At 44.4% G+C, this 22,763-nt stretch overlaps 1 protein-coding gene across 4 annotated transcripts in view; it reads left to right on the top strand.

Annotated features, from left to right (window-relative positions):
• The window catches only part of LOC135397289 (uncharacterized), a 96,011-nt gene extending 73,727 nt beyond the window's left edge, over positions 1–22,284 (top strand). For all 4 annotated transcript variants that reach the window (XM_064628746.1, XM_064628747.1, XM_064628748.1 and 1 more), the window contains one exon: positions 21,753–22,284. In XM_064628746.1, coding sequence (XP_064484816.1) covers positions 21,753–21,773 — 21 coding nt within the window. In that variant the 3' untranslated portion in view covers positions 21,774–22,284. The remainder of the gene's footprint in view (positions 1–21,752) is intronic.
• Positions 22,285–22,763: the final 479 nt, after the last annotated feature.

Here is a 22,763-nt window from a genome sequence, read left to right as displayed (position 1 = left end):
ATCTCCCCTTTTCTCTTTTTTTTTTCATATATTTTTGTTCGGTGGATGAGGGTGATCGATCTCGTGTGATGGAAACTATGCGTGTGCGTTAACGGAGACAAAAAAAAATCTTGTTCGCTTTTTTTTATGCGTTACTCTGTGGAGGAATTCCTTTGTAGCGCCTTTTTTTATATATAGAATACTTTGGATATCACGAATGCATGAATGCACTAGGACGGTGGTTGACGCAGCCCGCACGTTTTTTTTTGTTTTTTTTTTTTCAGCAAGGGTCTCAGTGCCCCTGGATACTACTGCCATACTCGGTGTCCCCTGTACCTCCGTACTCTCATGGTATACCGCGGCAGTAGAAAGCAGTACAAGAAATTCCATTCAGCGGATAATGGGACGATTTTGAAACGATGCGCGCGGCGCAAAGCAGCATAGGAACTTTGAGGGATACTGCTTCGTCGTCCGCTTCGGTTATGGTTTATCACGGCTGTCGCTGCAGCTGCGCACACCGGGAATGTTGTTGTTCTTCTTCTACCTCCGCCCCCTGGCTGTCTCGTAATGCTCTGAGAAGCTCTAAGTTCCCATGAGCAGTCGCGTGCCACAGATGGCGCTATTGAAACCTAACACACGAGAAAACTGAAGACTGCATGACACCTTGAAAATTCAATGATACGCACAATAAATGAAACATGAACATCCCTTTCCCGGAATCGGTTTGTATGGGGAACGGAGCCCCTTCGAACTTTGCGCGGATTCCGATAAGGTGTGTTTTCACCGTGTGTCCAAACCCCACCCCACGATTGATATGAATAAACGTGACCTCAATCAGCTCTCGTTTTAACTTATCTCTTCATCGATGCGGTGTGTTAGTTCGTCTTGTTGACCCACACTCGCTGCAAATTAGTTCTTCTGTACTTTCCTCTCGTAGCTCCCAGTATATGACGGGTCTTCAACTTCTCGTTAAAATGACGACCGCAATATTCGCGAGGATTACTACTTTTACAGCATTTACAAAGGGCGCTCTTTTACACGCTGAAGGGTCTAAAAAAAGTACAGTACTTTGTAGTTGAAACATTGCAACCGAAACATGGCAGTCGTCGAAAAACAAACAAAAAAAAAACAGACATTGGCGGGTATCGAACCACACACCTCCTTTGTGTTCGTCTGTCACTTTCCACCGCCCCTCGATACATTTTTCTCTTCTTTTTTTAATTTTCTTCTATCTTTCTCCTTTTTTATTAGAGAGTTTTAGTACATCGTACGCAAAGGCGATAGCGTACGTAACATATAGCGTTGGTGGCTATGCGCACTGCGCGAAGCTCTCTTTCTGTTATGGGCCTGCGCAAGAACCATCAACACTATCCCTTACGTACGCAAAGGTGATAGCGTGCGATGTACTAAAACTCTATTATTATGACATCGACCTCACTATCTTTGTTCCGTCTTATGCGCAAAAATAGTAGACTGTTTTCACGAACACTCGACCAACGCGTTCCTTTAAAAAAAGAAAGAGTTCCATCGGTCAGGAAAAGTTCCGGGCGTAATAATTTCGCGCGAGTTTTCGCCAGCGTGCCGGCGAATTCGTTTCGGCCCAAAATATGCGCATGTCGTCCTTGCCTTTCTATCCTGGCGAAAGGAAAGCTTTAAAAGCGGGGCTCTCTCGTTTCAGGGCCTTGAGAGAGAGATAGGAATCTGTGTGATTCCGCATTTTGCACTTTCGCTAGCGAAATTCTAAACTCGGCGAAAACGGGATCTCCTTTTGTTTCCGAAACATCCGTCTCGCCTTTCATAGATGGCTTCATCTTTTGTTTTCCGACCAGGATTCCTTCTTCGAACAAAAAAGGATGAGAAGAAGAAAGAAAAAAATAAATAAAAGACGGGAAAGGCGTTTTCAGCACACCCTTATAAAGAAGCTACACACATATCTGCGGACGGATGCGAATTTCAGCCGCTCGGAAAATTGGCTCGGAGGCGGCAGGGGTTTTTCATTTTGTTTCCTTTCTCCAACAGCATCTGGAAAGGAAACGTCTTGCCGCCATTTTTTTTTAGATAGTGTTTCTTTTCTTTCTTCTTTCTTTTTTCGTTGAAGACAAGAATACAGTTGAGTTCATTAGGAGTACTCAAAGGGTTTACGGACAAGTTCAGCGCCGTCGTCAGAAGGACTCAACGCGATTGCAGTCGCAGTGCGACGCTGCGACTTCCACCGGGAAAATCAAGGTCAAACTCTGCTTGCACGACAGCGCTGTGCGCTAGGTTTGTTTTCGCTAACTTTTATAAGTACGTACGTGGTGTGTATATTGGAAGTGCGAATGAAACCGGAAACGTTGATGTGGGCCCTTGTGCTAGAAGGAGCGAAGATTCGTTGACGAAGAGTGTTCATGCTGCAGTTCGTCCACTCTGCTGCGCTTATTTAAATAATGTTTTGCTCCAATTCTGTCGCCTCGGATTTTCTTGAAAACATAAAATTTGAATTGTAGGTAATTACTCGTCCAGTCGCCGTACTTGCGCTTTCCCACAGCATGTGGCCGCCCGAGCAGCAGAACATCTTGGCAATACTGGACCAACGTTGGTTCAGCCTTGGTTCAATATTGGTTAAATCTTGGTCCAATATTCGGCTGACATTGCCAATATTGGGCCGATGTTGGTTCAATATTGGGCTGACATTGCCTATTTTGGTTCAATATTGGACCCACATTGCCAATATTGGTTCAATATAGGTCAGATATTGGACCAAGATGTTGTGCTACTCGGGCGCATAACCCGCCCGCGGAAATGGCATCAATGCTGCTCTCACAGCTGTTTTAAAAATCTGAAAAGGGTTAAAAGAAAACGACAAAAACGCGCACCATGTATATATGTGGGAGGGAGAAACCTCCTCTCCTGATCCTCTATACACGAATGAATTATCGATCATGTGCACGAGGGTTCTGCTTCGATTGGTTCGTCTGATGGTGGTCGCTAATATTTTTCTAGTCCAGATAAAAAAAGGGGTCCGTACCGATCCGCACGTGTGACTTACCGGTCAATATAGGTTCCGTTGAATCGGGAAAAAAAAACAGTCGGGACGACGAAGACAATACATGACAGGTGCATCGGCGACGCTATTGTTCGCGTTTTCTTTCTACTACCAGGTACTCAGGTCTAGTATGTGTGTAGATTATCTACCGACGAGAGAATGGAATGACGCTATCGGTCGTGCTCAATAGGCTGACAACGGGTGAGGAAGACGGACCGCGTTTGCATTAACACGACGCAAGTGTATCGAATCCAGTTGTGGAATCGAATCCGCCCGTGGAAACGGGTAGATTCGCAAGGAGAGCGTGTTGCGTTCAATCCACTAAACAACAGGGGTGGATCGAGACAGTGGATGCACATTTAGTTATTGCATATACAGTAAACCCTCGTTAATATGACCCCCGATAATCGGACATACGCGCTTTACGACCATACTCTTGGGGAACAATGCTGTGAAACCCCTCTAAATCACCCCCGTTAATATGACAATTCCGCATTATGACCAAAATTTTCGGGAACGACCATGGTCATAATAACGAGGGTTCACTGTAACTAGGGAGTGACTTTTTTTCGGTTAAATGCCTTTCTCAGATTCGGGGGGTAAAAATCGGCCGCTATTTTTTTTTTAAATCTGTAATTCGGAGAGAAATCGGGCGATAATTGTGCCTTCGGGTGTTTTGTTTTTCCTCTTGTCTACTAAATTATTTCCTAATCTCTCTCTTTTTTTTTTTTTTTGCGGGATCGTGGCCTTCCAGCGGTAATCCCCTAAGGCATAGACAGTGTTGACCCACATGGGTGTATTGCTGGGATAGACAGTGTTGACCCACATGGGTGTATTGCTGGGAAAGTAAGTGACCCATTCCTACATGTGTTCCACGTGGCGACCTTTGTTCGTCTTCAGTGGAAAAACGTCACTTGAGGATTTCATATTGCCTGGACTTCGGGGAGAAAAATTCGGGGTTTAACCCGAATTGTCAGTTCGGGGGAGGGGGGGGGGGAGAATAACCGGGTGAAATCGGGTTTAACCCGAAAAAGTCACTCTCTACATATAAGCACAAGATGCGCAAGGGAAGAGGAGGGGATTATGGAAAGGGGGTGCGGTTCGCTGCGGGTCAGTTGCGTCGTCTGCTGCTGCCAGTCGAGGTGACAAAATGGCGCCACGAGGGAGTTTCAACGTAGACGCTACGTTTTCGACGTTTTCGGTTGCGGAATAGGGGGAAACGTCACTATTCGTGGAAGTGGCCCTCTAACTTTCCAAAAATGGCACGGCGTGGCGCAGCCTTCGCGCCCTTGACTCGATGCGCATCCATGTAGACTGTGACGCATCCGCTGGCCCGTACGCTTGTGTCGTATCCATGTAAACGCGCCCTATGAAACCGCGAGGCAGCTGTGGCTGTGCATACATAAAAGACGATAGAAATAAATGAGGGAGTAATGCGGCCGATTTTGGGGGCCGGCTTCTGGAGGAGTTCAGGTTTTCCCTGGATTTCCCTGGAACCCCCCTCCCTTGTCTTCCACACCTTCCTACTGTCCTCTCTTTATTCATCTACGTTGAAACAAAAAGTGAAGACTAACTCCCGTGCCTTGATAATAAGTGCGGCTAATAATATATTTAACCACCAAATTGTACTTGTAGGCGTACATACGTCAATTATGGAACGGACGTTCATGCTTTAGACGATTTTAAAAAGATATCGCGAGGCGCAAAGCAGCATGGGAACTTTGAGGGACACTGCTCCGTCGTCTGCTTCGGTTATTATTATTATTATTATTATTTATTGGTATTTTTATGGTGCCCATGAACAGCAGCTGCCTAGGTGACGGTGCACCCCAAAGATGGTTATGGTGTGCCCCGGCTGACGCTGCTGCTGCGCACACCGGGAATGTTGTCGTTGTTTGACGCCTCGTAATGCTGTAAGACGCTCTAAGTTCCCATGAGGCCTTGCGTGCCACAGGTGGCGCTGGCTTTTCTAAAAAGGTCTATTAGGCCTCGTGTGGGTTACGTGTAGGGAATATTCTTGCGATGCGTTTTTCGTTTTTTTTTTTTTGGGTGGGGGGGGAGGGATATAAAGTTAAAATACGCGAGAGGGGGGGGGGGGCTTCAGCGACTCTCTCATTTTTAATCGCTTCCGCTGTTGGAGCAATTTAAGCCCCTAACGACCGGACACCTCCAACAGCATCATCCCTTACAATACTTCCTCGCATTCTAATGGAGATGTAAAACGATGTCGTATATTATCCGCCTATCGCCTTCATCTACATGTTATTTATTTTTATTTTTTTCGTCCGTAAACAGACAATCGTCGTGGCAGTCTCCATCTACTATGGAAGCTGTTGTTCCAAACAAACAATTGCACGTGCCGGAACGAAACGGGTTGCCCCTCATACGTGAACGTGAATCAGGTGTTCATTAACGTTTTGTATCTTATTGTTCCGTCTCGGGTTTTCCGGTTGCCTATTTAAAGAACTATCGCTATCCTATTTAAAGAACTACCGCTGACGCACCAACTACTGACAAGTGCACAAACTCTGTATACGTGGAGCACGGTGCTAATGTGCTCGATTATTGTCGAAATTTCGCCGGTATTTTTCGTCACTTTCGCTATAGTTAAAACGCAGCCATATTGTGTTACCTAAAAAACGTAAGTCACAGTTACAGCTGGGTACATAGTTATTGAATTGAATTGAAACTTTATTTCACATCGTAGCAAGTACAATGTGGGAGGCCCAGTGCAAAAAACTGCAAGTTATAGTGAATGAATTACTCTTACAGTAACGTTTCTTTTTTCTTCATTTGGTTAACCAGTTATGCTACAGTTAGTAAGTTGGAAAAACTCGCTTACTTCAGTTGTATTTGACCCAAAGCAAAAAAGTAATGCTACCGCATCAGTGTAACAAGTAGGTCGTGTATTGGCGGGAGGCCAGTGCTAGTGCTAATGTAAGGTTTTGCATTGAGAGTTACATTTGCTCGGTCCTCAACCCCTTAGGGTGAAACGCAACTGAAGTAACCGGGTTTCTCCAAATTCATAATTGTAACGTAACTGCCTACACTAAAAAAGAAAGAAACGTTATTGTAAAAGTAACTGTCACTATAACGATGTGCTCAGCTGTAACCGTAATTTAATCAGTTACATTTCGCGCACAATTTCACCGAACGTAGTAACTGTTGACAAGTTATAATTTCCCACGAGAGATTAATCGCTACTCGCTGCTCGTTATGTACTGTAACCGAAAGAGCTACATTTATGAACTACTCGTGTTTTAAATTACGACCCTGGGCTGGCGAAATACGAGGAGTGGAGAACTCTCATGCAAGTGTATGTAAAGCGCCTGATGGATGTGAGCAGTGGATGTCTTGCGCAACGCGGAAGTGTCGGGTAGCACCTACCCGTTGACTTTCGCAACGTCTTAACACGCACTCGGTGCGTGGCAAAATATTGTATACTTAGACTACGACACGACAGCCGCTTTATTCTTTGTTTGTGCCAAAACTGTTTTTTTTTTCTTTCTTTCTTTCTTTCGGGACACTATTATATTTTGTTTCGCAAATTTGCGTCGCTGACACTGACTAAAAAAAGGGAGAAAGTCAGCACTACGGTTATGAGCGACGTGCAGAAGTGGAGAGGTCATGGTACATATGGGAGGGGAGTTAATATGCGTCCTGGGCCGACTTCAGGGGCCAACACTGCCGGCATTCGCCTGGAAAGTCACAAGAAAAAAAAAATCTCATGCAGCACAGCCGGTGGTGCGAGTCGCACCCACAGCCTCTGTTTGTGGCAGTGTCTGTGTACCGAATACTGTATATCGGACTGAAAAAAAATATTGACTCACGCATGCAGTATCAAGCGCGAACCAAGACAGAGATTAGTCCTATATGTCTAGCGTGCTTCCTCAGTGCAGGCGGAAGATGTGAGCGTGATTTGACTTCCGGTTTCAGGAAGCGTCGCTTTTTTATTATTACTACTATGCCCGCAGAAACACGATGTTACGTAATGTGTGGTTTTGTATCTTGTGCGTCTCAAATGTGCGCGCGGAGTCGTACTCGGAAGTAGCACAGTATCAAACGTCGTTTGGACGAATATTCGCAAAAAAAAAAAAAAAAGAACGTAAATGAAAAGCGAGCGTGCCCACGCAGATCAGATGTTCCACATGAGAACGTTCTGCATGTCCTTTCTTTCACCCCCTGATATTGCAACCGAGTGCAACCCTGTTCTTGGGAAGAACACTGCTAGAGAATAACATGCAACCGTTCCGCTTCGACGAGACCCTCTACGAAAACAAGTATAATATAAAGTAATATAATTACGCCCGCACCCCCACACAGTCCGATATTAACGATGCGCCACAATAAATTGTCGTTCAAAATACACAAAACATCTCCGCTCGAACGCAAACATCATTTCCGTTGGCGCATCGCATATCCTATCCCAGAAGTCCCTTCGGCAGGACCTAATGTATAATTGGCGCGCGCACACACACAAGAAAGAAATAGGAGCAATCATTTAACTGAAACCAGAAATCTACGTTTGTTCGCGAAGGTTTCATTTATCCCGGCCCAAATTATGTAACGCAAACAGACAACCGACGACGGTAGAAAAAACGAGGAAAGAAAAAAAAAAGATATGCGAATCGGAAACGACAGCGAATTAGCAGCGATCCAAAGAGAAACCGTGTGTACGAATTAGCGAACGAGATTCGGTGAGGCAAACAGATTGGTTTGTTGCGAGCGATATCTGTAACGGGCAACTTGCTTTCCATTTTGTACATGTGGAGATGACGATGGCAATTCCGCTGGATTGGTCATTCGGAGTTTGCTACCGCGAAGCACAAGTGGTCGGCTTCTTTTTTTTTTTTTTCGTTGCACAGCTGTGGGTTCAACATTTATTTTGATTTCGTTTTAACAATGCGGAGCAACAGTGGGTATACGAACAGCGTTCGTCAACAGTAGCTTACTGTGGAATACATCTCTAACCTAAAAAAAAAAAATCAGTCGCCAGCTCTAAACTCTCCCTCTAAGCAGATAAGACACACCCGATTTTTACCCCGGATATCGAAAAATCCCGTCGATAGACCAGACGAAAGCAACCTAGTATTCTTTCCGTTGGAACGGAATTTCTGTGCACACGTCCCCATATATCGAATGAATCGAAACAACTTGTTTACCGCACTGAAACACCCGCATACCACCACGTGGCGCAACAATCGCGTCAGATGTGCACTTCCGTTTCCGGTTACTTCGATTATTGTCAGCGGCCTGCAAAGAAAGGAAAATTCCAAGGGCGCCGTGACGTATTTGTGACGCGGCGAACGACGAGGAAGGGCTTCCCTCGTTTCCGCGTTGTACGCGGAAAACGCGGCAGATGCGAGCGCCTTGTAACGATGCACGCGAAAAGCAGAGCGTTTATCCTCAATCTGTGCATGCTGACACAGTCGATCTAGATCGGTTGATCCAGATAGCACTTTCTCGAGGAAGTAGCGAATTTTTCCTCGTGCCATCCAAAGGATAGGTTCGTGAAAAGGCTGTACGTACGGGGAACGTACCTATTTGAGGAGTAAGTGCCAATTACTGCTTTCGAAAACGTGATACGACTGAGATGGATGCCCGTATCATCATGACGGGCTGAGCAGTTGTCCCCGATTACTTTGCGCGAGGAAACGTGACCATTTACTTCTCGAAGTAGCAGTCACGACGGTAATACTCCGGCCATAAGCGACACCACAACGGTCGTTCCGTAGATCAATTTTGACCGTGCACCTCAGGGTTTGTTTAATGTAGTCGCATGTTCATGGAACTTGTCCTGGCGCACACTGCGGTAGTTCTGCGAACTAACATTAGCTAACACGGGGAGTTATTTGACATGTGCCGAAGTTTCTGTGCTGTTGGAATGCAGTTGTTGTAGGAAACTTTATTGACGACAACATGCGCCGTTCCCAGGTAAAGTGCACGGTGACCAATTTCAGGGTACCAGGTTGCGACTCTTTCTTTCTTTTTTTCTTTTTTTTTAGTTCATATGTCACTGGAGAGAACGGCACATATTATTTCGTAAATAATAAAAATTTATTTCATGCACGAATACATAAGTCTACAACAGGATGGTCTATGCCTTATGGCGTGTGGGCCGTCCTTACCATTGGCAGAGTGTGGCTATGTTGCCATCAATCTATATGTACTTACATAGAAGATAATAAACAAAACACACACAAAAAAAGCATTACATACCACACGGACTAAACACAACAAGTTGAAGAAGCATACTAATGTAAACGCATCGGAATTCTATGTACAGTAGAACAGTATATCATTCAACAGATGTTCCTATAAATACAACACTTACATTATGCAAAGGTCATTTTTTTGTAGAACGGCCATTTCTTAATTAATTTACTTGCACTGCGTTTTGAGGTTTCGTGGAGCAAGTGTCCAGGGATAGCGTTGAAAACCGTTGGAATATAGTAATTCCTTCGATATTTGCCATAAATAACCGCACCGGTTCATTATGATCTGGTTCGCACCCAATAAAAACAGAGTTCCGTGTTCCTGTCACGTGTTTTGTCTCTCCTGTGCTCTCCGGACACCATAGAATATTTGACTCTATCGACCCGGAGCCAATAGTACTCGGCCACCCGTTGATTGCCATCACCAGTTGCACCCCTGGGCGAAAAGCGTCAATAAAAAACATGCCCATCAATTTGGTCCCTCTCGAGTACGCGATCGCTCATATCGCTCGAATTAAAACCGCCAAGACCAAGGTTGCCATTCTGCGTATCCTCTAAATGTGGGCGTATGTAGCACACGGACCCTATTTCTGACTGTGTGATTACTGGGTTGTCTTGATGGGTGCCCAGCAATTATGCGGAGAATGATGAGGATCTTTTTTTTTTCTTGTTTTTTTTTGTCTTCTCAAGGTCCTTGCGTACTGTTGAAGGTGAGTTTTGTGTGCACATTGCCTTTAGATTGGGAAGCCTTTCATTTTTCTGTTTATTAAGTACTTTCTGTTTACCAAGTTCCTTTTACCGATGAACCAGTTCCCTTTTAATGTGAGCCAAGTACTTTTTTTTTTTTTCACGTAACGAGTACTACAGTCAAACTCCTTTATAGCGAACACCTTTTTAACGAAAATACCACTACAGCAAATTTTTTTTTTTTTGCGGTCCCGCCGGAGCCTATAGGTCCAATAAGAGACATCCTTTTTAACGAAAAAACCTTTACTGCGAATTTTTTTTGCTGTCCCCTGAGTTTCGTTGTAAAAGAGTTTGACTGTACCTCGTTTTCTGAGTGCCTTCCTATATGTTTTCTTGACGTATTGAGTATTCTGTTTCTACGAATAACTAAGTGAGCAGAAAGCAAATACCATTCACGCGCTGCTGTAAACCACTAGTGTTCAACATACCGTTCGGTTTTACCCCCACGTCTGAACCCACACCGGCACACTACGCCACGCTACGCTGCACGAAAACGACCAGTGCCGTTATTTCTTGTCCCGACCCGTTGCGTGCTCCGTTCCCGATTAGAGATTCATCGTCGGCCTTGCGGGCTGTCATTCTTGGGCTCGCCGGTTACACCCTGGCGATGCGATACACATGGCTGATCACTGCGCTTTGGAAGGTTTTTGCGTCAACTCCGGAAGGTTGTGTAAGAATCTGCAAGTACTTTTGAAGAGTGGTTGCGCGAGACGACGGAGGTGGGGTCTTGTTTACACACACACACAAAAAAAAAAGTACATCAGGGCGTGGTGTCCCTTTTCGTTGCTGAAATGTTACGTACGTGTCGGCTGTGGAAATTTAGAGAACAGAGTTTGGAGCTGTAGCGCACGCAAAGTAAAAGCTTGTTCATACTGCGCACAAGCTAAACTGAACGCCATGTTCGGTGCATGCGGCGTGTACACCCGCTATCTCTTTCCGTACGAAGAGTGGCTATACGTACGTTACGACTAAAACTCCCTTTTCACGGCGTACGTCCTGTCCCCCACTCCTTCCTGCTGTCCTCTCTTCATCTGTCCACATCTGTACGGCGCTCATAGCCGCAGTTGCTTCGAGGTGCTAACTCGGAATAATATATATATATATATATATATCGTCGCGTACGGCGGCAGCATGTGCCAGACCAAACGTGCCGTGCCGAGAAATTTGCAAAGAGATAAAATTGCCAAGACATATAAACTCCTGTGGAGCTTTTTTGCCTCTAGGACCACCCCTATGTAGAAAAAAAAAAAAAGAAAGAAAAAAAGATATACAATAGATATGTCCGCGCTGGAAAGTAAACAGAGAAAGGGGGACAGCATGTAAGATAGCTGATTCGCTTCTTGAGAGATTTGTAATCTGCTTGAGATAAAGCATATATTCCAACCGTTCACCGCTTCCGCTTGGCCCCTTTCACGTCCTCGCAGTTAGCACCTCTTCTATTGTTTCATAAGATAAGAAAGAATCCCCTTACGAGGTTTGTCGTAGTGATGTAAATATTTAAATGCGAGACCTCCCAACACTCGCATGAAGAACACATTGCTGGAGAGATTGTAGGACCAAAATATAGCCTGGTTTGATTTTTTTTTTTTTTTTGTCGGTTGGGGTATTCACCATTTATAAAACTGCTTACATTATTTTCACAACTGTGGAGAAATGCAAAGTGACGAGCCTAGCAACGATTGCACGCTTGCAACGATCCTGATCCAGCGAAACTGCAAGAAAGCTACGAGGAGCAGTAGAGATTTTTTATGCATACTTCATACTCCTATCCAAATTTCATATTATCGAACGCTACTAAGCGAGGGAGAGGAGTGTAATTTCGCGAAGCGGCCGGCTATCGATAAAAAGCCGTGTTTGGAGCTCGTTCGAGCTGTGCATAACGTCGGTAATGCAGCACGCTGCGAAAGAAACAGATATGAAACCCGCTTCTTGTCGTCTGGTGCTCGTGTCGTCTGCTGCCACGGTTGTCTTCTGCTAAGTTTCGATTTTCTGTCGATTGCTTCGCGATTATGTTTCAACGTTTTTAACTTTGTTTTTTCACCGTGCGGAGTGAAGCCTTCTAAAACTCCGACGAAGATGCTTCGACCGTAAAAAGAGAAAAAGAAAGAAGGAAAAATACCGAATAAGACCAGCAAACGCGAAGCGAGCCAATGAAAACAAGCTTCAACTTCGACTTTGACAAATGGCGTTTGAAACTTCGTCTTTGAGCGAGGCGCCCTCTCTGTTTCGGCGTTCGAACATGTTATAGTTTCGTATCTCTCCCTTTTCAGGGCTTAGCGTTTATACCGTCGTCTGCTTTCGTTGTGCGGTGGATTCTTTTCTGTTGGGCCTTGTTCAAAAGAGGGGAAATGAAAATAATGGACAGGGAAAAAAGGGAGGAAACACAAAAGAGATCTCTTTTATGGACAGTTGATTTCGAAGCTCGCGAGAATACATCGCTTCATTTGTCGAGCTAGGCTTAGCGAGACCTTTTTGTTTCTCGAAACAAGATTGACTAGCAGATATTTGTGCTTTTAGCTTGTGAGATAGTAAGGTATCTGTGGTAGAGGAAGGTTGACACACAAGGCGATGTTGTGCTGGACGGATAAGACGCGTCCTTTTGAAGAACTGTCGTCTTTTGAAAGGTGTTGAAGCGCAAACTTTTTCTTACCCTTTTGAGGTGTGTTTGTGCGACCGACACAAACACAGCGTATAGTGTTTGTGACGATGTTTACTAGAGCGTCGCGACTTCACTGAGGCAGGAAAGACGGATCTTAAAATGGAGGGATACTTTGTTTGTAGCCTAGCCGAAGGCGGTTTTTTGAAATGTGTCACAAAAGGGTTCTTCCTGGGATTCTGCTGAATGGGGCAAAGTTTGTTTCTCCGGGTCTTTTGTGGAAAAGTATCTCGAACGGAAGTGTTAACTTTGTGCTGTTTTTGCTAGGACGCTATTTATAGCACAGTACAGCATCAAAGTCAAAATTGCTGAAGAGCCTTGTCACCAGCGGCTTTTATCACAATTAATGCGTGCGCGTATGATAATGGATGTTGCAGCGTGTCTCTTATGCGGCAACTCATTTTTCTAAGCTTTTAATCAGCATTTTCTGTAGCACGATCTCCTATAGCTTTAGCCATCAATTTTCGATATGGTTTGGAGCACTATCTTCTGAGAAAGTGACTTTCGTAACAAGCAACTCTCCTACGTTATATCTACGTACTCCAATCAATACATCGGTCATTAATCGCCGCTGTTGACGCAAGGCGGCGTCCGCGTCGATCTTCAACTCTGCTTACGCCACGAGAATTACTGTTGACTATGTTTATCCAAAGACGCTGGGTGCAACTTTTAAATCCATTACCGTCGACAGCGCATCAGTTGGTGGCAGTTGATTAATTTGTCTCCCGCTGATGAGATTTGGGTGGGATTGATGATGACGACGATGTTTGCGGAAGCTACTATGCGATCACAGGGCAGGTGAAGGATTCCATTTTCCTTTCACTTCCGGGTCTCTCTCTCTTTTTTTTTTCTTTCTTGTTGTTTCCCAACACGACTGACATGAGTAGAGTCGTAAGGCTGTTTCCCCTGCCTTGGCTTATCAGTGTGTTAGGAGAAAGCAGGATTTGTATTTGAGGGAGTCTGATAAAGCTTATCACTTCGCGTGTGACAATATCGCTGTTTATCTCGCCTATTTTTTGAAGCTGATGGAGTGCAGGTTATCAATTTGTATCCAGTGTTCATCCAGTCGAAGTGTATTTTAATCCAAATGCCAAGTTAGTATTCGGAAAGTAATTGGTTAGTATTCAGAAAGTAACTCCGTACGCCATTAGAAATGCTCCACCGTCATTCAAGGCAGTGCAAATGAAGGGTACAAGTAGGGTAAAAAGGGTGTACAAGGGGTGTGAGTAGTGTAAATGCAGTGTTCTTCACTCTTTGATTTACGTATGTTTCTGTTGTCTTGATAGCCCTTTATGTTGTAGGTAGGATGGGCATTGTATCGCATCTTTGTGCGTTTATTTAGAATAGGCAGGAAGGCGATTTTCGAAACTTGGATAAAAAAATTGTTTTGTCTCCGTCACACCTTACCTGATGATGGATGTAATTTTTATATCATTCAGTGTGTACAACAAGATGTTTCGTAGAATATTCTTTACCATTATTACTTTGTCGCAAGTTCTCTTGCAACCGTGCAACGTTACAAGTGGGTCCTCCTTCCAAATAGATGATCAAACCGATATTTCTTTTGCAGATTTAATACTTTTTAAAATTTTAACTTTTTTTTACGTAGTGGGGTATCTGAGTGCAAGGCTTGTAACGGTTTAAATGATTGAAATAGTTAGTGATTCTATAATGCTACGGTATGAAATAGAATGCAGGGCCAAATACAATAATGCGGTCAAAATAACATCGTAATGAGATTATCAACTAAAATCGTGTTCCACTTCCACCACGTATGCTCTTTTATCAATTCAAGGGCGCCGACAGGTATCCGAGGTTGCCGGAAAAGAAAATATTCCTGCCGCAGTCTAATTAAAAATTCAGTTGCTGTTCACACGGACGCTTTTTATTGTTTCTTTATTACTGTTAATGGCGATACCAAATAAGCGAAGTACCGCAGCAAAACGGCAAAGGGCAGAAGCAGTAAAGCGAACACGAAAGCGTGTGGGATATAAAACTAGCATCTGGAAAAGAAGCAAGAATCCGATTCGACGGAGCGGAGGAAGGTTGCTTTCGTCTTCGTGTGTTTACATTTCTCCTCTGCTCCCTTTCTTCTCGTTTTTTGCTCAGTCGAAACCCGGAAGCGATGAAGTCGAAACCATGCGCTCCCCCAGAGCGGAGCGCGATTTCATCTGTGGCGCCATCTCTCGTGCGATACTGCAACTATTGGAGATCGCGTCTTTTCCGTCGTCTGCTACTAGAGAAAGTAGGGCAAGGGCCGTGGTAGGGTACGGATAACGTTCTTTTGCAGTGAATTTTCTTGCTTTTTTTCTACATTTTCGTTTTGGTTATTTTACTTATACCGCACGTGTAATTATGTATATATTCCACCATTGGTGGCAACACACAGTCCTATTGGATAGTTAAGCCTTTCCGAACAGTCGCGTCGCGGTGTTTGTTGTATGACCTCAACGGTCAATGTATTGGTAGAGTAGTGCTGCGTGCAAACTATTCGTTGCCTAAATATTATAAGTTTGCTCGGTGCGGAGGGCTGACGTGTGTGTTCTCGTGGCACTGTGGATAGTGTTGTTGACTTCGAGCCTGTAGGTCCTGAGTTCGAATCCTGCCTGTGCAATTTCGTATAAACCACTATTAAAGGTGTTCTTGAGTATTTCATTACTCCTGGGCATAACTCTTCAGTGGGAAACGTAACTTGCACACGTGATCGTGTCAATGTCCGTGTGACATCTATATGTCGTACGGCGCACGGTAGTGTACACATATGCCCATGTTTTAACGTTTTGCTGCATGTAGTAGGGATGTATACGTAACTATAATAAATTATTTTTAAAAAATTTCCCTAAGTTTGCGCACGAACATTTATTGAAAAAAAAAAAAAGTATTACAGTTCGTACTGTTATGTCCTGCTATGCGAACTCATTTGCCCAGCCATCTTGTCCTTCGTTCACTCGTCCGCCTGCCATCCGTTTTTTGCCAGCCATTTTACCGACTTTTGTTTCGTTGTGCTCCTTGTGTCTGCCTACGTTCCTGCCCAGGGTGTTGGGGATCGGCCTCGTTACCAAATCCGTAGGTTCGCAACAGTACTAATCCTGTTTTAGTTTTCTAGTGATAGTAAACTAATCATTTTCATTTCATTTATTTCTGTTTGTGTCAAACACAAAACAAGGTGGTACGCCAAAAAGCAGCAGAAGCCTGTACGACAATCTATGCGACAATTCGTTTTCTTTGCCTTCTGGCAAAATTTTATTTCACCATTTGCACACCGCGGGTTCAAAATACGACTGCGTTACATTTGGCACAATTAGCGTCCCTATCATACTATGCCATTATATTACACTTTCTGAGTCGAGGGTGTCCCAGTCTTGAGGGAAATGACGCGTCCAGATTTCTTTTCGCTCTGGGGTTGGAACCGGTATAGGTTTCGAAACGTCTGTTGTAGATCATTTTTGACCTGTTGCAGCTGCCGTGGAAAATCCTGTTTATAACATGCTATAACATTACTATTCTAGGAGAGCACAAGTGAAAAAAAAAAGTTTTTTTTAGAGACGTCAACGTCTTAGACGTTGTACAAAACGTGTTTTTCTTGAAGGTAACTGTAAAGTAATCAAGTTATTTTAACGTGGCGACTGTAGCTGTAAGCAGTTACATTTTGAAAAAAGTAGTTGTAACTCAGTCACTAACCCATTCCCTTATCTGCTTGTATTCCAAGGAGGTGTGATTTTGAAGGTTTAGAGTGTAGGGGGAGAGGGGAAGAATCTCTTCCGGTGTTTCCCAAGTACTATCGCACGTGTCACAGGCGTGAATACTTTCCGCGTCGCCGCGCACGGGTGACTCCAGGTTGTGTGTGTGTGTTTATAAAGTTTTTCAGCATTCTCTGGTTCAAGGAGAACCTGCCTTTGTCTTCAGACCGGTTTTGGAAGCCGCTGTACCCATGCATCTCTGCGTGCGTGCGTGCGTAGCGTGTTTTGTAGACTTCGCCTGCGACGGGGGATTTGTTTATACGTCGGATTGCGGCGCAGAAATTGTTTGTTTGTTTGTTTGTTTAAGGAGTTGGCTCTCTTCACGGGAGGTGAAGAGAGGTTGGCCATGCTCAGCAGGCCTGTACTGCATTCACGTCCGGCGTGGCGAGCGAGAAATCTGGGCTAGGTTTGAGGCTGGAGAGCGACACCCTTTCTCCGTGCCTTCTTCGTAGAGGTGGAGGTCCGGGTTGTAAATATCGGCACGCTGCGAAGTCTGCATCAGGATGCAAAAATGCAAAATCCTTCCGGAACGGCACGTCACCACACGGGAAGCAATTCGCTCGGGAATAACCAACCAACACGCGACAAAAAAATAAAAATCAGTTTGCGTAGTATTTCTGTAAAAAAAATTACAAAGAGTTTTTCTTTCTTTCTGGCACCAGGATTATGCATTCTGAAGACACGGGTCACTCACGAATGCAACAACTTTCGAAGTAATTTCTAAATTTAAGAAATTTGTAAGTCCGCTCGTTTCTGGTAGCCAGGGTCGTGCTGAAGATTTTCGAGCTGGTGGGTTCGAATCCTACCCAAGACGCATGCTAACCCCCCCTGTCCACCGCTCCTTTATTGCTGCCCTCTCTCCACCTGTCCGCGTCTCTACGCCGCTCATAGCCAGAGTTGCTTCGCGGCGCTAACACCGAATATAAATATTTAAAAAAAATTAAAGGAAAAGGCACCTTCCCTCTCACCCCTTTGGTGAGCACAGCTGGTGACCCCTGAGAAGCACGTTTCTTAAACGACCGTATCGTTTGCGACCGTTCCGCGTCAGGTGACCTTGACGTTCCGTGCGGCCATTACGGAGCAGTCACGGAAAAGGGGCGTGTCATCATCAGGGGTGTGCCCCCAGGGGCGTCAGACTTTGCGTTATATCGTATAGTGCACTGTTTGATGCAAAGCCGGCGAACGTGGTTTGAATTCGCTGCACGGTTGAAAGTGATTTTGCTGTCAGGAGGGCTTTCGCTGCATTTATATTTTGTTGACTTAATGTTCCGGCTTAATTTATTGCCTGTCCGTGCTGTCGTTAATGAGGGGGTTGTAATTTTTGCCTCGTGTAGGTGTACTTTTCATTCACTATCACTGTATAGAAAGAGTTTTCGGGCTCGGGGATATAAAGAACGATGGACTCTTTTTCTTTCCTCCAAGCTGTTCGTTTGCTGGAGCTGTTTCTGTTAGGAGAATGCATTCTGCACGATATACATTGTATTACTTGTACTTTTTTAATACTCCCTTAATCGAGTATTGCGTGGGTGGACGAAAGCCGCTGGAAAAAGTATGTATGCATAACGTATCACGTGACAGAATATATATATATATATATATATATATAACAAATAGGTTAATATATCAGACGGCTACGAAGTTGAATAAAAGTGAAATAATAAGACTTGGACTACAGATTACAGGAACGTTAACAAAAACTAATTTATTTAATGGGCAATTTAACACATAGATTAAAAAAAGAATGGTCGACGTTTCGACTGTGGCACTGTCTTCGTCAGGACAAAAAGATATATATATATATATATATAAAGATGTATATATATATATATATATAGTTGAAATAAATGGGAGACAGGAGACGAAAGTAGGGGAAGTAACAAAAAAAAGGGGGCTTATTAAAACTTAAAAATTATAAAAGTTAGGGATGACGTCTACGTTACCGCGGAAGCTCCGCCTTCTTCGGGACGAAAGAGCTTTAGCTCTTTCTTTCGTTTTCTGTCTCCCATTTATTTCAACTATAATGACATAGCCATCCGATCCAACTCCAACTTTTCAAGTTATATATATATATAAAAAATACGCGAACATCCTTCGAAAATTCTGACCGTCACATAAGTGTATCATGCAACCTCACCCACGCTATGAACGCCAGCTTTTCTTCGTCGCCAGACTGCTTCGTGCTTAACTGTGCCTGCTTATCCGTCCTTCATTAGTCATCGTGGTTTGAGCCTTCGAACTTGTTTGCGCATTTTATTGTAGCTTTAGGATTAGTCCCTGCACCATCGCATTATTTCGCGGAGTTACAACATCAATTAAAAGTTTGTAGAGCACAGAAGTGCCGAGGTACGCCGCTCGTAACCACATTTGCTTCGCGGCGGAAACACGAAATTAAAAGAAAAAAAGTACGCAGGTCCCCAAGCAGCAAAATGTACTGAAAGTCGACTGCAATAGGGGTGGACGGGTAGGTGGAAGGCCTTGAACAGACTCCTGAAACTAAAGAACACTGATAAGACACATACCGTCCACCCCTATTGCACTCGACTTTCAGTACATTGTGCTGCTTGGGTCACCGCTTCAGCAGCTGGAACAAAAAATGGCGGCGTTCTTTAATCAGTACGTTACAAACCCTTTTTATGCGAAACAGTTTCTAACAACCCTGTTTCAGATATTTGTCTTTCTGTCGTTCGCTCTCATTCACACTGGACCTTTACCTTACGTATATGGGGATAAAAAAAAAAACAAAAAAAAAACAAATTCAGCGGACATTCCAGTGTGTGCTTAAGCACTCCGGTCGAACTGGTCGTTCCAGTAATGACAAAGTACAACAGCGCTGGGCCGGGGTATAATCAATGAAGAAAAGGAAAAAAAAAAAAAAAGAAGTCCTCACTGGCAACAGTGCTCGTCGTGGGAGAAACGGAAAAGACCGGGGAAAGCACTAATTTTTAGGCCCGTAAATAAAGTTTAATGGGCGTCTCGCTAGATGTTATTTCGTACGAAGATAAGTATTTAAAGTGATTGAAACATTCAAATAATTTATTTTACTCAAAAAGAAGCTTTCGGACGGACTTGTTTTTATTTTTTTTTTAGTAAAATAAATTATTTGAATGTTTCAATCTCTTTAAATACTTACCTTATTCACATACGAGTGCTAGACTTTTCCCATTTTTGCCCGTTAATTTCTTACGAAGGAACGACTAGTGTTTGCCGTACTTATTACGTTTCTATTGCGCTTCGAAGCGACATAATCGATGCAGGAAGGGGACTAACGTCTACATTAGGTGGCGAATCCGTATTTTTTTTTTTTTTTTTCGGACAGCCCCTTTTCTAAAAAGCGGAATAATTCTAGGAATAATCTCAGCAACACGACACCCATTTAGTTACGCTTCTCTACGGAGATCGGGCGGTTCGTAACCGTGCTACACTCTAAGAAAAAAAGGAGTAAAACGGGGAGTAATTGCAGCTTCTACTCCCCTAGTCTGCAATTACTCCGCATTTTAGTCCCCTAACCCAACATTTAGTCCCGACGTTTACTCCCCACGGCTGCAAATTGTCCCTAAACTTCGCGAATGGTCTCCTGAATGCAGAAGTCTACGTAAATATGTGCCCTTGGTCAATTTGAACGACATAAGGCTGTATAACTCACACAACGTAGCAATTTTCCAGCCACACAGAGTAAGAAACAGTTAGCGCATCTTTCTTCGCAAATTGTGCCCTAGTATGGCGCAAGATTTTATATCACTCGATATATCACGGTTGACGGTTTGCTTCAAAGTATCTTCATGCATGCGCACCAATTATGTACCTGGGACTCTTACAACATCGCGTGAAATGCGGTCTTCACTCTGTGACATTCATTTACTCCCGTGCATTTACTCCCGAAAGGGACTATTTTTTGTGGCAATGCAATTACTCCCCAAAAGGAGTAAAATTACGCCTTTTTTTTCTTAGAGTGTACCTCGTTGCTGGCGTCCCCGATCGGGCACGAACCCGCTACCTTTGCGATCGGTGAGCGGACACGTTACTCAGTGATCCCCGTTACTGCGTTTCTCGTTCACGGCCAGTGACAGTAACCGAGTGTGACAGTGAACGTAAGAAGGGAGGCTGGCAGGCAGGCAGGCATGCGGGGATAATAACAGTTTTCTGCGTAGCCTTAATGATAATAATGAGTGCAGAAAAGGCAGTTCGGTGGGGCGCGTCGACCGGGTAGACACACACGGGGGGGCGGTCAAGCGGACACAGAGCCCGATTCCCACGGAGAGGGAGATTTCTGCTCGGAAGCGTGACAATTAATTTTGTGCCTCGCGTGACGGGAGAGAAGGTTCAAGTGTCCAGCAGCTGCCGTCCAGCGTGCCTTTGTTATTTTCACCTCTAGCCATCCAAAGAGGGCGCGAAAGACGCGTGTGGTGGAGGTACCCTCGGTGGGGGTACCCTCGGTGGATGATTAGGGTTGCCACCAGGCCGGTATTATACCGGCACGGCCGGTTATTTGCTCGCTCTGCCGGTTGCCGGTAGTTAGATGATACCGGCAGCCTTTTGCCGGTATTTGTGGCTCAACACCTTTCATAGGGGCTTTTACAGGGTTTTCCTTTGAACATTCCACTACAGCTTGCATAAATCTGGAGCGCAGACCCAACTCCGTAGTCAACAGTCGTTTTCTTAGTTATTCATTATTATTATCATTGTTGCCTTGAGCGAGTACACTGGTTTCCTCTTTCTCTCTCTCTGTATACTCTACGCCCCTCACCCACTTTCCCTTTCCCGCGAACATTTCCTCCTTTCCCTCTATTCCACCTCCTCTCCCTCAGCCGGTATTTTTCGCTACGAAAGGTGGCAATCCTATGGATGATAGCAGCAATTTTGCTGGCGCGGTGCACATTGCTCAGGTGACGCACTGGGAAGTGGGAAACACTGAGTTAGGGACTGAGCATGGCATTGTAGCCGTGACGGGCTCGCGCCTAACGAAGAAAAGAAACAAGAGAGAGAGAGAAAATCTTCATGGGCCTTGTAAAGTGTACCCTGGGGCTGAAGGCCCATAATATCCGACACCGCAGAATTCATATGGATTCGAATAAAGTACGCATAATTAGAGTGTGTTACTAGAGCGTTGATGACGTCAGCGTTAGCGCCGCGAAGCAACTTGTGTCTATGGGCGACATACACATGTCGACAGATGGACAGCAGGAAGGAGTGCGGGACTGTGGATTTGGCCTTGTCAGTGTTTGCTCATTTTCTGAATCTTGAGGTTTAAATCTGTTTGACACCTACAAATTCCGAGTCTCAATATCCTCTCATATTCCTCCGCACTGCTGAACAGACTGTCCCTGCGACTCAGTCGTACACTTCCAGTCACTGATTTTTTTTTCCTTCTCTCTCTCCTCCTCTATTTCCAGATCAGGGTGAAACTGTTGTGAGCCACTACAACCAGATGAGAAGAAGTTGATGCTAACTCAAGTGAGAGAAGGAACGAAACAACAAAGAAGAAAAAAAACAAGACAAAAAAAAAAGAAGTTGCGAAGGATGTGTCTATGGTGTAACCTGTGTGTGTGTGTGTGCATGTCGCTGTATTGAAGAAGAAGAAGGCAGGAGCCTCAGCTTTACGTGAGAGCAACCAGCAAAGAAGTGGATGTGGTGTTGGTGGACTTGAAATACAAAACTCTAGGACAGTTTTTTACTATGGACATAAACAAAGTGAAAACTGTTGCTGTTCCTGTTTTCACAGACTTCCCTCCCTGCCTCTACCCCCCCCCCCCCCCCATACGTTTTTCCTTTTTTTTTTTTTCCTTTCGTGCGTGTACGGTTTTCCGGAGTGAGGAAGGAACGGAGCCATATGTGTGTTTTTAATTTTTTTTGAATTTTTCTTTATTTTTATTTTTTTTTGTTGCAACGAAAGGTCCACACACGATAAAAAAAAAAAAGGTGAGAGGGTGATTAAGAGTGTGAGGAAGTGTAAACGAAAAAAAAAAAAGAAGTAAAACGTGCTGCGAACTCCATGTGCAGCAGGAAAAAAAACAAAACAAAAAAAGACAAACTGTTGTAGGGTTGAAAAAGGAAGACATTCTGGTGGGACAGCACCCTTCGACCACTTAAAGCCGCGAGGCGCATGTACAGTCGTTGTGCTGCTGCTGCTGCTACTTGTGCTAAAAAAAAAAAATGCGCTGCTGAATTTTGCGCCGCCTGAAGTGCGCTCTTTCTTTTGGCAACGTTGAGCGTCTGCTGGTGATATCTTGGTGGCTAGGAAGAGAATGGCTTTGAATCACGGGGAGGAGATGAAATGCTGCGTCGGCGGTCCGTGGATGTTGTTGTGGTCGTCGTGCTGCACCGAGGCTGGAGAGTCGTCGTTGTCATTGAGGGACGAAATTTCGTAACACATTTTTAAAGACCAGGAGAACTCCCGGGGAAGA

Source organism: Ornithodoros turicata, chromosome 6, assembly GCF_037126465.1.
Source record: "Ornithodoros turicata isolate Travis chromosome 6, ASM3712646v1, whole genome shotgun sequence".
Lineage (NCBI taxonomy): Eukaryota > Metazoa > Arthropoda > Arachnida > Ixodida > Argasidae > Ornithodoros > Ornithodoros turicata.
Note: the sequence above shows the minus strand (reverse complement) of the source record. Positions and strands in the feature narration are given on the sequence as shown.